This window comes from Pristis pectinata, chromosome 12 (genome assembly GCF_009764475.1).
Source record: "Pristis pectinata isolate sPriPec2 chromosome 12, sPriPec2.1.pri, whole genome shotgun sequence".
NCBI classification, from domain to species: domain Eukaryota; kingdom Metazoa; phylum Chordata; class Chondrichthyes; order Rhinopristiformes; family Pristidae; genus Pristis; species Pristis pectinata.
In genome coordinates, this window is record NC_067416.1 from 31,482,596 (window position 1) to 31,499,284 (window position 16,689).

At 41.1% G+C, this 16,689-nt stretch overlaps 1 protein-coding gene across 7 annotated transcripts in view; it reads left to right on the forward strand.

The window, feature by feature from the left end:
• The window catches only part of plce1 (phospholipase C, epsilon 1), a 269,332-nt gene that overhangs the window by 141,326 nt on the left and 111,317 nt on the right, over positions 1-16,689 (forward strand). Inside the window, exon 1 of one of the 7 annotated variants that reach the window (XM_052027255.1) lies at positions 6,594-6,657. The exons of 5 other annotated variants lie outside the window; for them this stretch is intronic. Coding sequence is in view for 1 of the 2 variants with exons in the window: in XM_052027254.1 (XP_051883214.1) it covers positions 6,868-6,886 (19 nt within the window). In the remaining variant the exon portion in view is untranslated. Of the gene's footprint in view, positions 1-6,593; positions 6,658-6,830; positions 6,887-16,689 lie in introns of those variants that run through there. One more of the 7 variants, XM_052027254.1, reaches the window with a different exon arrangement.

The window sequence follows — 16,689 nt, forward strand, 5'->3', positions numbered from 1 at the left end:
CTTTACCTCCTCCCAACAGGCTTTCCCATTGATCTTTTGTATCAACAATAAGTGGGTGTCACTGTTTGAAAATAAGTAGTTGGCCGTCTCAGGCATCTTTTTCTGTGTCTTTTGTATTTGGAACACTGTTTCGTCAAAGAAAGGTGGAACCAGACTATTAAGGCGGAGGTAGATGGGTACTTCCTAAGCTTCTTATAATCATATCAGCCATAAAATTCGTGCCGGTTAGTTTAACTTCAGAGGTGGGCAAATTATTGGAGTCTATTCTAAGGCCCAGTGTAAACCTTCCTTTGGAAAGGCGCAGATTAATCAGGGACAGGGGTGTGGACGGGGACCGTACCCGGGGTGTGGGACGCACGCACAGACCGGACCGGGAGTACCCGGGTTGTCTAGGAGGCTGAGGGTGACCTTACAGAGGTTTATAAAATCATTAGAGGCATAGATAATGTGGATGGTCACAGACTTCCTCAGGGTGGGGGAGTCTAAAACTTGAGGGCGTGGGTTTAAGGTGAGAGCAGGAAGACTTAAAGGGGACCTGAGGGGTTAGTTTTCCACCCAGAGGGTGGTGGGCGTGTGGAATGAACCGATAGTGGGGGAACAATAACAACATTTGAAAGCCATTTGGACAGGCACATGAGGGATACAGGCCCCACACAGGCAAATGGAAATAGTTCAGTCCGGCACTTTGGTCAGCACGGATGAGTTGGGCCACAGGGACTGTTTCCATGATGGGCACCTCTCTCTGGATCTATTAAACACAGGAGAAGACTGAAGGGCTGTGTGGCTTAATCTTGCTCCTCACTTACCTTTCATCTTTCTGGACCTCCCACCTACATCAGAGTCATGATTGCCCCCACTAATCCCAGACTCACCAATCCCCCCCCCCCCCCCCGGTCCTGGTTGTTTGATCACCCCCAGTCCCACCTCTTCCATCATCCTCACCCCAAATTTATAATCACTCCTTATCCACCCCATCGCCTGGCCACATATCCCCAGCCATTCCTGGCACCGAATGCCTGATCGGTCTCTAGCTCTGCCACCTCCATCACCCTGTCCTCGATCTCCCCTTCTCCCCTTCACTTCCACCCCCCCCCCCAAATATCCTTTGGACCTGTCTCCTCCATCGCTCTGACTCATTAATCGTCTCAAGACCCAACTCCCTGATCATCCTGACCCCGACTGACTGATCGGCTTCTGGCTCTGGCTCTGGCTCTGCCTCTGCCTCCTCCATCTCCTGTGACCTGGTCAAGCTTCTGATGCAGCATCCTCACTTTAGACCAAAAGTGATGCAGAACTCAACCCCAAGTACTACAGCATGGCAGCCCTTTGACTGCTGGCCCTTTCTCCCACCCCAGATCCCCTGGACCTGAGTCTGCCCCAGATGTTGCATTTTCCTGTGCATGGTCCAAAGTGCAGGAAGTGTTGCAGCAGTCCAGTTGTGCAGAAAGCCACTGATGTTTGCCACACCAATCATACAACTGAAACTACACACAACAACCTTTAATGGTATGCTACAATTTCTAGGGTAGTGTGCTGGAGGACAAGTTGTAAATATAACATGGGAAATTGAGTGATTGGGACTTAATGTAGGACAGGTTATATTTGCACAAATTGAACTGCAGCTTGAGTTACATTGATTTTAAATCATTTTTATCATATTTCAATCTCTGTATCATATTCTGTTTATTTGCTTGAAAATAGCCAATATTGAAGTCTATTTCAGGAAATCGGAGGTCTCTTCTTCGAATGTGAATTTTTGGAATAGTGAGGCAGTGAAAATAGTCATGTTTTACATAAGAGCATAAACATACACGATTTCTTTAAATTTGTGTTTTGTGCTTGCTTTTTTGATCCCAGGGAGAAACTGGCATCTGCATATGTTGAGCGTCAATGTGATGCTGTTTCCTCTTGTTTGTGTGCAGTGTTCCAGCACACAAATGTGAAGCAATGACTAAAATAGCCGTATTACTAATTTTAATAGCAATATTAATTTGGTAGAATAGAATGGCACAGATTTTAGCAGTATATCGTATCAGCAAAACCAATGCCCAGGGGATTGAAGCAAGTTGATTGAACCAAGTAGATGCAGAAATCTGAAGTAAAATTCAGGCCCGTATGTTGTGATATAATTTAACCATTGATATAACTTCAATGTCTCAATGTTTCTAGTTCTCAATCTGACCTTGCTTTTTGTATTTCAAACCTAATCCTGCTGTTCTCCTTGAAGCAGTGTGTTTGTGATGTGTGACTGAACAATAAATAATACACAAATAAAACCACAGTATGTTTGCGTAATATGAAGGGAGCATTTTGGCAGATTTGGGAAAGTTATTATCTTTGGTCCAAATATGCATGGATTTGGCACCTACCCCAAGTCACCATCAAGAGGCTGTTTTCAGATTTGGCATTATTTTAATTTAACTGTCAAACTGTGAACACTGAGCAGATGCTTGGCTGTAGTTCATTCTACTCTAAAGGCTGCTGTAGCTTTAATCTGGGAAGAATACACCTCAAGTACATACTCACCCCAAATACTTCCCGGTCCTGTATTAGATACATAATTAGCTTTAAGGACCATTATGATGACAGCCTAGTACCTGGTACAAGTTAGCTTGGCATGCATGGCAAGACTGTTTGTTTGCACGTGGAAATTGCAATTGGGGCCCTACAACTGTCAAAGGATACTAGTAAGTATACTTTGTTTAAACAACCCTTTGTATGTTTACAGGAAGGCTCGAGTGTAAATGTAAAAGGCAGCCTGAAAATTTAAGAGGTTGAACAGAGCAATCAATGCTTGACTGTTAAGTGTCTGTCCAAAATCCCACCAATTTGGCTCAGCCAATTGCTCACTGTTTTGTTTAGATGAGAAAAGCATGCAAGCACCCATTGTCCTAAATCTTTAGTCTGAGTCTGAAAATTGTTGCTGAAGCCCCACTTCAGAATCTTGGTTGACAGTTTGCTATAGTACAGTGGGAGCATCACACAATTGGAGAGTACTGATTTTCAGATGAGTCATTAAAAAAGCTGACGGTAAATGTGATGTTCTCTGTCTCCCCCCTCAGAGGTGTTATGATGCCCTGATGCTACTTCAGAAGCAAAGCAGAGGATCTCTGTCTGTTGATATTTATCCTCCTCAGCATCATGAAATGAGCTCTTTATCTGACTGGGTAGTAGGAACTTGCTTTGAACATATTGGCCACTCACTGGCCTCTAATGCAGCAGTTACCAGATTTTAAAATACTAAGTGGCTTGCGACTGAGTCTTGAGATTTTGACAGGCATTGCATAAATGTTTTTTTTTTCCCTTTCACATCAATGTAAAATGTCTGAGCACTTTTAACCAGTGTCCATCATATGTGAATGCATAAAATGGCACCAAACCAATAACCACCATCAGAGAGGCCTCCCGCAGTGGGGAGCATACACTGCTCCCTCTTTCTGGAAGATGAATTCTTCTTTCCAATCGAAGTTGGAATGTATTTTTGGATCAGTAGGGATACTGTGAACTTCTATTACATCTGGGCATGATATACCTGATATTCCAGTGACTGGCATTGATACTGGCTACATAAGATGGGCAGTAAAGCAGATTGCTTCCCACGTTCCTGTAATTGCTTGAAGAGATTCACAAAGAGGTATAGTAACCATCCACCTCACCCAATGTTGTAATTTTTTAAAATCAGAGTTATAAATGCAGTTTCCTCTCTTCACCACCCTTACCTCCAACTCTGTCCCTGCTTCCAGACCAATTCAATCTTCTCTCCTCCTACCTTATCCACACTTAAAACTTCCAATTACAGTTCTGGATATGGGACTAGGCAGAGGATCATTTGAGACATTTTGACGAATTGCAATTATTCTTCAGTCCTTAATTTCAAGGAGGGTTTACAGTGGGGCATGCCTTTTGATCTTGCCTTCCTGGATAGCTTTTCTAAAACTCAGTAAGCTCACCAAGATATTTGTGAAATCAAAACTATTATGTACTTCATTTGGAACACCACATTTTATTCTTTCATATATTGCCTTCCAAAGTAGATTTTATTTCAGTAAAGCCAGAAAAATGGAAGTCGTTAACCTGTTTCATACTGGGAGATGAATCATCATTGACATAATCACAGAGTCAACTCCATTTTTGTATTATTGTGATTTATACTTATCCTGAAAATTAATTAACAGTACATCTATGTTGCTACCAAGGCCAGCATTTATTGCTCTTGAAAAAGTGGTGGTGAACTACCTTCCTGAAATGTTGCAGTCCATCTCGTGAAAGCATCCTCACGTGGCTGTTAGATTGGGAGTTCCAGGATTTAGACCCAGCAGTGATGAAGGTCCAGTGGTATATTTCTAAATCAGAATGATGTGTAATTTGTAGAGGATCCCACAGCTGGTGGTATTTCCATGCACCTGCTGACTTTGTAATTCATGGCGGCAGAGCTTGTGGATTTGAGAAGTGCTGATGGAGTAGCCTGGGCAAGTAACTGCAATGCATTTTGTAGATGGTATGAGCTGCAGCATTGGTGCACTGGTGGGCAGATTATGAATGTTTAGGTAGTTGATGGGGTGCCAATTAAGCAGACTGCTTTATCGTAGGTGGTGGTGTGCTTCTTGAGAGTTGCTTGCATTGTATTCATCCAGGTAGAGTGTAGCATTACACTCCTGATTTGTGGTTTTTAGATGCTGCAAAGGTCTTGTATCAGGAGGTGAATCATTTGTTGCAGGATACTCAGCCTCTGAGCAGTCATGATATTTATGTGGCTGGTCCAGTTAAATTTTCAGTAAATAGTGGCCCCCAAAGTATTGATAACAGGGGACCTGGTGATGATGATGCAACTGAATGTAAAGGGTAGATGGTTGAACACCGTCTTGATGGAATTAGCCATTCCCTGACACTTCTGTAGCATGAATTTTACTCGTCAATTACCAGTCCCTGCTTGAATGTTGTTGAGATCTTGCTGCATGCAGGCATGGTAATGGAAACAGTATTGTGCTTGGTGCTAGAAATGCAGCTTGAAATGGATAAGACAATGGCTTTGATTTTTTTTTGTTAGTGGTATGGGGACATGTGCTAGAGATGGTATTGGGATTGTTTCTGTTCTGGTACATGTACTGATACTAGCTCTGCTATAGGCTTTGGTTCTCATGCTTGTAATGGAATTGTTACACTGGTATGGGGATATGTGCTGTCTCTGTTATTAGCCACATTATAGCTCTTCAATGGGGATACGTAGAGACACTGAGTTTGTTGCTGATAATGTTTTGGGGTTAGTGCTGATACTTGTTTTGGTGTTGATGCTGGCAGTTGCATTGCGATTGTGAATCTATGTTATGATAGATAGGTATTGGGATTGATACTAACAATAGTATTTGTATTGTTGCTGGAACTGATTTGATGGGCTCAGTACAGGTAAAGGAATTGATGTTGATATTGAGATTGCTGTTTGCACTGGTGTTTGAAATTGATGCAGTTTTCTGGGATCGGGAATTGGTGCAATTTCTAGGGATTGGGAATTGATGGCCAGCACTGATTTTTGAATTAGTGTTTTTGAATTTTGAATTTGTATTAGTGTTGACAATGATATTGGAACTGATCTGGAATTGGGTTTAGCATTGGTATTAGGATTGGGGTTGATGCTGGTACTGAGACTGGTGCTGACACTAGCTTTGAGATTGTTGCTGGAAATTGGTTCAGTGTAGTTGCCAGGAGTTGCAGTGTGTGATTTAGTTCCCTGCTACAATTGTCCCTTATGGGTTGCTACCCCAGAGATGAATGCCTTGAAATATATAGATTATGGGGAATTGTCTGAAAGAGTGGTTCCTGAGTTTAGGGAGAGCTTTTGATGGTATATTGTGAAATTCAGGGATGCAGCAGCTGCATTCTCCCAGAGGAGGAAGAAAACGGACAGTGAACCATAATGGAAAGAGCAGTAGGATGTGGCTGGAAGAGTTCATGGGCGTAATGTTAAACGTGGAGAGGATTTGAAGTCAATGCATTGTGAAGGGGGAGTGTGAATGAAAGAGATAAGGTGATAGATGAGTGGAATTTGGCACAGCAAAAGATGCATTCTGAATGATTGTGCCCTAGTTTTTCAATGTCCTGCAAATAATATTAAATAAGAAGCCTGGAATGTCAGAAAGCACGTTTTGTAGTTCTTTTTTTAAAGATGAATTAACACCTTGTTATAAACATTATTTTGATGTGAATGTGCATTTTTAGTGCTGAGAAAAATATTTGGTCATATTTCAAATGATTCAAAAAGCTGAATTATTTGTGTATTGAATGAGCCTTTTTTGTTGAAGGTTCCTTTTTCTGTGGGATTGGTTTAAGGGCTGACCTAGGGTGAACTAAATTGTAAATCCACCCTTTGGTGGAGGAGTTTTACAGGTTTGATTGCTTAGGGAAGATTAACTTAACTTCTGGCAAGTTATGGGCTGCAAGTGGGAAAAGTCGGACGTAGGAAAACGTTATGAAGAGAATAAGTGAAGAAGCTTATTGTGAATTAACCAGTCTGCAAATTAGCTGCAAACTGTGACGCACAACCTGAACTACAATGTGATGTATTATAGAGCTTGCAGTACCAAATGCTGGCTTCAGTAGTTCGAGTCGGTGTTGCAATGTGTGATAGTCCCCTTTGGAGCCACGCAATCTGAGCTCTTATCTGTAAGTGTTGGTAACCTGATCTACTTTAGAAGATCTGAATGCCTTCATAGCTTGCATAAAGCATGATAAATATGTGTTTTTGTCACAGTGTGATGCACTGATCCAGGCAGCTGCAGCTTGACAGCTAGCATAGTGTGTTGTCATTCTGCAAGCTTGAAGTACCTGTCTCTGGTTTTATGGTGACTTGCTGTGATTTGCCATGTGAACAGAATGGATAATTCCTTCATAAGTGAGTTGCTGCATTTTTTATTAAAAAATCTTCTATGGTGTTTGCAATCTGTCAAGCATTTTTGTAAAAAAAAACTCAGCTTTTGGTCTTTAACGGAAATTGTGATTCAGTGATTGACGAATTGTGATTTGAGTTTGCATTCTGTTGAACAGGAGAAGTAATTGTGTGCCCTAAACTACAATAAGGGTTCTACCAAATGTGTGACTCCTTTTCTAAAATTATCACTTATTTTTTTCGCTCCTGTTACATACACACTTAGTCTGTGCAGAAATGTTATCTTTTCAGTTAGAAATTCACAAGGTATGCTTATAACTGTGAATGTCAGTGCCTACAAGTAAACACTATTCATCTCAGATTCTGCCTGTTTTCTCGCATGTGTACTGTATTATTGTGCAAAGCTGAACAAAAGGTTTGTTGATTTCATAATTAATATTTAATTACACTGAGAATATTACAGTGTCGCTGCCAATGAAGTGGTTGCTGTTTAAAAATTTATTCTTGGGATCTGAGCAATACATTTATATTACTCATTCTGGGTTGCCCTGAGGATATTAACCACCTGGCACCTGATTGAAATCAAACATGACCAGTTAGCTCCTACCCCTGAAGGACATGATCCAGTAGATTTTTAATACTGCCATTAATTTGTTGAATTTGACTTTGCAATTTGTCAGAATGAGGTTCAAATCCGTGAACTCTGGGCAGTAGTATACTCAGCTACCTTACCAAGCCAATGTGGCTGAAATGTGCTTTATAGTTCCTGTGATTCCAGTAATGGAAAGGAGCATCATGACAACTGTATACTTTTCAGTGAAATGGGATTTGTCAATTTATTTTGACTATTCCTCTCAATGAATTGTTCTGGTATTTTGTGCAACTCTTCTGACAATTAGGGAATATATCTTTAACTTTAGAAAAGGTAAAGCTCCCCATAACCTCTGTACAATTATTTCTGTGGTAAACCTGTAACGCTTAATGGGTCAAAATTGACCTTGAGAACATGGGGACTGGAAACATGACAACATTTCAGGAATAAACTGTACTGCAAAGGCAAGCTGCAGTGGGAAATGTCTTGTTAATATGATGTTGAGAAAGGATCTAACCACAAACTGAAGCTTATTCAGTAAATTTGGTATGGGATCACAGATGGGTATGCTATGTGCGAATTACTGAGTATGAAATGGGAATGACATAGCTTATTTCTTGTATTTTGTTCTTATATATTAAGAAGAAGCAGGGCAAAGAAAGAAATACAGTACAGAAACATATCATCTTGGACCAAATGATCCATTGTGGTGTTTATGTCCTACCATTTACTTTTCCATACAGTTAGTTCCTGTAATGTTACCCATTTGTAATCTTCCTGCTTCAGCAAACCTTACATATCTCATTCCTCTTTATAAATTTATTGAGTGAATATGAGATAGACTTTGATTAAGATGATTAATATCCCTTAATACTGCACAGGTTTAAGTTATATAGATTGTCAAGATGTTTTCAGTGAAGAAATGCTAATACCCCTAAACAAGTGTTTCGGAAAAGACTGTCACTTGATTCTCATCTGGTGCATAACACTGCACCACCTGGTGCATTTACAAGGGAGGAGATACGTACCTTGGAAATGGGCTTTCATCCTTTTTCTTGGTGCACTAAACGTACTGCACGTAGTACAAATATCTGGTTGGATACCCCACCAAACTATAGTGAAATTACCCAACATTACATTGGAAAGAGTTCTATGGTGGTTTACACCCAGAATAATGTGCCAAAATGTGTCCTGAGCAATTCAAGATGGGACCTCATCTGATTTTGTACCACTGCAGATGCATTATTACACACTTGAGAAAGTGGTCGGCCCTTAAAGGCACACTCCAAATGCAGTCATAGACTGGTAATGCACACTCTTGCTGTCATGGAGGAGACAAAGGCTGCAGGGGACATGGAATGAGACCACAATTTTGAGAGACCTGAGCATTCTCATCAGTGAAATACATGTCAGGGGGGTGATCCTATGTGCGAGAGGAAGCCAGGAGATCCACTGGGGCCATCATTATATGATCCTGAGAGGAGGTGGATCCAGCTGTCTCCTTGAGATATGAGAATCTGTAGTTGTACAAGTAACGCACAATGAATTTCACATCTTCATGTTGTCAGGATGAACTGCCCACACTGAAGAAAGTTGTAGTGAGCCGCTTCAATAAAGGGATCAGGGATTCATTCACTGATGTATTATGATCAATGCAAGGAAGGATGTGAGCCATTATTTTTGTCATCTGGCCTCTCTCAGCTGATTACTGGTATTTATGTTGGTTTTAAAGATTGGAGTGTGGAGATGATACTTTATCTGGATTTAACAAGCTCCTTGTGAAAAGTGTTGACCTTTGAGAGAGTCCATTATTGTTCAGTCAATGCCTCCCTTTTTCTCTGTTGGGAGATAAGGTTGTTGTCATTCTGTGAGACTTCCCCCTGGGTAGTCTGTCGTGTCATCCTGCTTCTCTTGTTCCACTGCTCTTCAGATTGGGCTCCAGATATGGTGCCAATGGAGCCAACTTTCCGACAATGGACTTTGAGGTCAGGGCCAAAGAATTGGGCTCAAGCAGCAGAATATCATACATCTACCATCGTGGTGGCTTTTTCCACAGCAGGTTTGGTACTGATGCTTCTCGTTTCAGCAAACTGGACATTTGTGGTAGGACTGTGAATTGGGATGAGGAGCCAGAGAAGCAGAGGGTCGCCTCTATCCCCCGGATCCATCTCCGTGGATAGTGCTGGCCCTGAAAAATGCCTGACTACTTAGTATACCTGAGAATTCCTGAAAAAAAATTGACATCGGGAAAATCTGATGAAAACTGCTTCCTGAACAATCTAAAGAAAAGGTCCAAGTAATCAAGGGGAAACTTTTTGGACCCTGAGTGTGATCTGAAGCTGCTCAGTCAAGTCTCCCAATGTCAGCAGTGTACCTGTGAATGGACATAGCTGCAGCAGAGTATCACCATGTGCTTCCAGTTGTTCTGAGACCATTAAACAAGAGTTGTAGGTGCACCCTAAATCTCTCTATGCTGTAAAGGAAGAAACCTGTCATAGTGACTGGTGATGTCATTAAAAGTGTGTCTGATAGTGGGCTGGCCAGCCAATCCAAATGAAGAAGCCTTAGTCTTATCTATGTAGGGCCAGCTGCTCACTGACTGATCTCTCAATGACTTATTGTTGAATAGAGGTCTACCAAATACAACATTTCAGTCAGTCCACTTTATGTAAGTATGATGAACATCAATCCTATTTTAAGATCATGAATTCAAAAACTAGATAATATAGCAGTTTATTTAAGTACAAGGTAAGGGAAAATGCATTTTGTCCAGAAAGAAATGTGATAAGAACTAGTGTGGCTCCAGAAATTTGAACCGAAATTTTCCAGAATGAGTCATGTTTGCGTTGGACAAAAATTCAGCTTCAGACAAGCAGTGATGATGTCATTCCCTGTGCAGTAATGAAGCATTGCAGTGAAACTTAGACCATATTGTTCCGTCAGTGACAAACTAGTGGAACCAGATTAGAATTCTATTAAGGCAAGCCCCATGCCTACTTTCTATATATAGGGCCATCCCACTCACTGACCTCACTCTTGACTTCAAACCACCCATCAATCTGAGATTATCAACCCAGGCTTTGACAGCCCAACTCTCCAACACCATCCCCACTTGATTAGCCCATGATCCAATTGTCGATCACCAGCTCTTCAACTCCCACCCCTGTCTGACCAATCTGACCACTGACCCTCATTGTCCTGACCTCAACTCCAGCCCAAATCTCTCTGCCACCCCCTCTTGCCCGACCCTCTTATCACTGAACACCTCCCCAAACCTCACTCCAGCCTGACTGATCACTCAGCACCTCCCCACAACCCCCCACTCTCACCTGATCCTTCAATCACTGAACACATCCACCCCCCACAACCCCCCCCCCCCCCCCATACCCTACCCTGTCACCCTCTGATTGCTGACCTCAGCCCCACCTCATTGCTCTGAATTAGACAGCCCTCTAAACCTGGTCTTGGTCATCTTTTGGCAGTCCTCCCTCCAACCACTCTGCTATTGCTCTGAATTACACAGCCCTCCAAACCTGGTCTTGGTCATCTTTTGGCAGTCCTCCCTCCAACCACTCTGCATCATGACCCCTTGACTGATTACTGAACAACCCCTGTGCCCGACCTCGGTTGCTATTCCACTACCCTAACCTCCCCACATTTTCCAACCTGACTCGACACCTACATGCTCTCCCACCAGATAGGACCTTTGTCCATTGGCAATCCCTGCCCCCTGCCCTTTCTCTAGTTGACCCCTTGAACTAGGTGCCAGTCCCAAGCAGTGCATCTTTATTCATGAATGCCTGTTCGGTTTGTGGGGCGGGGGGGGGGGGGGTTGCGCGCAGGGAGCCCTCACCAAGGTGGCTATTGCCAAGCATTACAACAGCCCTGTAGAGCATTTGCAACACTGCACAATAACTTCTAGGTCTGAATGCAATCACTTCAGATTAAGATTCAATTGGATTTGTTACCTATCCTTTTGAAATATTGCTTTATCTAGCAACAGCATTGTTTCTGGTACCCATGTCATTTTCTGCTTGCAAGCACAACAGACATGTCTTGCAGTGGATATGAACCTGGTCTCTGTTCTGACTTCTTCATGGAATGAAGTGATGAGGCACAGAGAAGAAGATTCAAGAGAATACACAAAACTTCCTTGAAGTGCGTCATGTCCACTTACTCCTTTGAACTTCTGGCTCATGAATGCTCAAAGTGAGGAGGAGGACTTGGAATGGTGTTGAGAATCCCAAGGCCATGCATTGGGATGACACAGAAGCTCTGCATAAGTGCCAGAAGAAGCACACAACCTGACAAACTGTCCAATCACCTTCCCTAGGAGCCACTCCTACCCTATTAGTGGAAGGTTCTGTGCCTATATTGACCTGCTTAGCCATCTCAGAACCCACAAAAATGGAGTGGAAGCAAGTCAACCTTGATCCTGACAGACTGCCTAAGAAAAAGAAACCTTGTCTTTTTTACCACAGCAGAGAGATCCTATCATTAGAGGAGGATATTTCATGGAATTAGTCATAATGGCATTGAGAAATATTCATGTTGTTTGGATTCATTCTGTTCATCTGATGGAGAGTTCATTAATTTCCAGACTTTGGTACTTTTTTGGTAATGAGATCTTGAATGGAATCACTAGTATTCTAATGTGGAGAGCATCTGTGCATCAGTTTCCCTGCCAATTAGTAGTGTTGATGAATAAGGATCTGTTTCCCGAGCCTGATTAGTCTATATTGGGAGAGATGGTAAATATTCAGTCACCAAGTGAAAGTAATGTTTTTTTAAGTGTTATAAATAACTTATTGCAAACATCATAGCCATTTCATGGACACCAATATTAACTGCATTCAGATAATTAGATGACTGATTTTAAATGAGGGGCTAATGTTAGCCAAGGTAGGTGTAGGGCTATGAAAGGTGCTACACATATGCAGTTGCTTTCTTTTTGGTGACCTTCCCATGCCATCCATTGTGCCCTAAGGAAATTGGTGACCTGCCCATGCCATCCATTGCACCCTGAGGAAACCAGTAATCAGTGTCTTTCATTGTATCTAATTTGAATTACTGATCTGCCACCTGGTATTTGGAAGCACGACTTCACTAGCCATTTCAAAAACATGAGGGATTAGGTCATATAGAAAAGATGGAATATAAATAAATGTCGGCTTACAGAAGTGAAAAGGTTTCTTCTTCAGCTGTGTTTTGCCTTGTTTTCACTCTCACAATTAAATCTGAACCTGAAGGAGTCAGGATTTGCCAAATTTAGGATTTTTTTCATGTAGGACCAAAATAATGGCTATTTTATATGACTTAATGTCTGGAATTTGTACATTGGTGCTTAGGATTTCAGATCTGCAATAACTGGAATACTTTGGGTTTTTATTATTTGTGATGCAGAGTTGTTTCTAGTGATGCATGAAAACTAGAGGGCTTGAGATAATATGTCAGGTGCGACTGCAATATTGGAACTACTTATTACTTCCAACATGAATTCTGATGTTTTATTGCATATTTCAGACAGCTTTGTGTACCTCTTCACAGAGCAATGTTTCTTTCACCCTATTCCATAACAGGTAAATGAGTAGGAGCTGAATGTAATACTGCAATACAGGGGTGAACACTGGCAACACAACAACCAGTCTTCTTAATTCTCAAATTTTGCTCAGATAATATTTTCAGGTGCTTCAAATTGTCTCATTATTGTACCGCTTCTTCTGTAGGTTTCAATACTTAACCTGGACATGTTTGAAATTTATAGTAAATTAATTTCATTGTATGAGCCACAATCGGTATACAGTTTTACTAAAAGTGTAAAACAGTATGTCTCTGGAATGTTAGTTTCACAATTAAATTAATCCATATTTAATTTGATTCTGTTAGGCCAGATTTCATGAAGGAAATGATGGATTTAGAAGAGAATTTATATTTGTGTTCTGCTTTACATTAATTCTTTGAGCATCGCAATAACGTATGTAAGTAATTTTGACTAAACACTGTCTGTTATTAAGCCAAGAACATGACAAATTATATAAAAAGTGAAGGGTTGAAGTCAAATTCTGACCTGTCCTTGATGTATGTGCAAGTCTTTGCTTTTCAAGACTGTCCTCTGGCTGGATCGTTTAATCACCATATATGGAACACACAACACAGTTGAATCCTTGTCCATGTTTTATATTTAACTATTAATGCTTTTTTAAAAAAAGTGACCAATTGATTTGTCAATCTTAAAATGATGTCCCATGGATAAGATAGACCATTGCAGCAGGATCTAACATTTGCTTTCGCTGTAATTCAGATTAAACGTCCTGCTTCTTTCTTTACACAAATTTTGAAAAGCCTATGGAGGTAAAAGTCAATAAATACAATCAATAAATGCTCAGTACATTAAATTAGACTTCTTTCAGGCGTTATGGTGTCACTTGGTTGTTAAAGAGATTAATGATCCTTGTTCTTCTAAGCCACCTTTGAATGACAACCAAATTATTTACCTTTTTTGTGCTCTCTGCCTTTGCTCAGTGCACCTCTTGAGGGAAGTCGTTTCATTGAGAAACAGGTAAGCACTTTATTTTAAGGGACAAAATTTTGCAAACATTTTACCAGAAAGGAAGATGCAGTAGAATCCAGCATCTACTTGCACCATTGTTAGGTTCTGTATACATACTGGAAGCCATGTCTCTGTGCTCATTGACTTGTGCATTTTCCTGTTACCTAAATAAGAACTGATAACGAGCTGGGCAGCTGAGTTAGCAAGAACTAGGGCTGTGTATGCTGGAAACATGTCAGGGAAGGTGGTGCACAGATCTAATACAGGCCAAATGTTAGGACTCATTTAGTAAAACAACTTGCCATTAATTAGATCTATTAATAAACTAGTGTCCTCAATACATTTAAAGCAGCTCATTTTGTATATCGATTGGCATAGGACTAATAGTTCAATTTTCAGGAATTTCCTTATGAATAATGTTTTAACCATCATACATTAATACTGTAGAACATCAAATATAATGCACAATCGTTGAAAGAAAATAGCCATGATATAATTTTCATCAATCTGCCATCCTTGCTAGCTCATGATTCTGTATGTTGTCAGGGTGCAGCAATGCAGTTTTGGAAACTATTTGCACAATGGTCACTTCATTTTTGTGGTTTTATCTCTCATTCATTACCCTGATTATATGTGATTCTGATTATCTGAAGGGCATAATTATGAGAATTGAGGACAATATTTTCTTCTACTCGGTTGCAGTACTTTCAGACCTCTAGGTTTTCAAAGAGCTGGCTCAAGGTTGATTAGAGCAATGATGCTCAGTGCATTCTCATGGCAAAGATCAATAGGAATAAAAGAGATTTTGTAAGTGTCTACAGTACATGGATCAGATTCTGTCAATCCCAACGGATCCCCACAAATCATTGTTAAAACTTGGTATCAATCTGTATATGTAAAATACATCTTGAGGGTGGGGTGTGGGTGGGTGGAGAGTGGGAAATCAATAATAGAAGTCAGCATATCAAAAGTGAGACTGGTGACTCAAAACCTGATTTTGATGGAAACTTGTCTACTGATAAAAATAAATCCCAGGAACTTGATGGGATGAACTTACTCTAAATGTTGCACAATTTGATGCTTCAATGAAATTTAAGGGATCCTACTCAAATGCCTGGGATGTACATGTTCTATGTGCCTAAAATCTAGTGCAGCATAATGATTAATATGTTAGAAGTCACATTTACACTGAGATGAGTCAATTCTGCCTTGTATCTCACAATAATGGATATTTATACAAGCGATGGCCAAGAAATGTTTTGATTTTATCGGCAGGAAGTGATAGGTCTGCCATCTGCTAGATTCAGCCCTGTGACTTGGTTCTACTAGTGTAGAAAAGTAATGAGAAGGTGGTTCAGTCTTCTAATGACAAATTCCAGATGAGTACTGCAGCCCCTAAAATAGAAAGGCTTAAACTGGTGATGCACAGCCTCTGAAGCTTAAGAAAATGCTGGAAAATTTGTGGCACTTTTTTGTTTGTTACCAATGTTATTGTTGTTTGTTATCCTCTATCAGTAACATTTCATCATCAAATATTAAACAGTTTCTGCAGGTCTAAATCTGTTTTCAGAGAAGTTGGAGTAAACCAAGAATGTATATTAGCCTAGTTGCAACGACTTAATCCGATTACATTGCAGAAAAACCAGACAGTAATTACAATATTTCAGACTGTCTCCTCTTGTATTCCACTACCCATTCTCACATAATACAGATCAGAGTTATGAGTTAATCATTCTTCTTGATGTGATGGCTTGAACAATTACAAATATTGCCAGACCTTTTCTGAAATGTCACCCTTTACATTTAAGCAAACTTTGGGCCTACCTCTAACAGAGGCTGTCAGCTGAAGGAAAGGTTTTGGAATAAAACCAAAAAATGCTGGAAATATCAGCAGGTTAAATGGCGTCTGTGGGGAGAGAGGCAGCATCTCGAGCAATGACCTTGTATCAAAACTGGAAGAGGTTTCCAGCAGCTGGTGTATTTTGCTCTGTTTCATAAAGTTATTTTTCCAAGTGCACTTTCCAATGGGGCTAGTGAAGGTGAGGAATTTCACCTTTGCCTACATTGCTATTGCATGTTAGTACATTCATACATTATGGGCACGACAGAGTTTGGAGGTTGGGCAATTATTTCCAGTAACATTTGTAGAATCACAGAATTCTTAAAGCTGAGAAAGAGGCCATTCAGTTCATTGAATCTTTTCCAACTCCAAGAAGAGCATCTGGTGCTCCCGGTGCGGCCTCCTGTACATCGGTGAACGCAGATTGGGTGACTGCTTTGAGCACCTTCATTCCATCCACCGCAATAGCCAGGACCTCCTGGTGGCCACCCACTTCAACTCCACATCCTACTCCCATACTGACGTGTCTATCCATGGCTGGCTCTACTGCCACGTTGAGGCCAGACGCAGGTTGGAGGGACAACACCTCATATTCCACCTTGGGAGTCTCCAACCTGATGGCCTCAACATTTATTTATCTAACTTCTGGTAACCCCACCCCTTCTTTTTCTCTCCACCCCCCCCCCCCCCCACAAACAAAAGTCTTCCCTTATTCCTATGGCTCCCTTCCCCCAGCTTGATGACCCGCCCATCTCCTCTCCTCCCCTCCCCCATCCTTTTATTCCATGGTCCACAGCCCTCTCCTACTGGATTCCTCCTTCATTCCT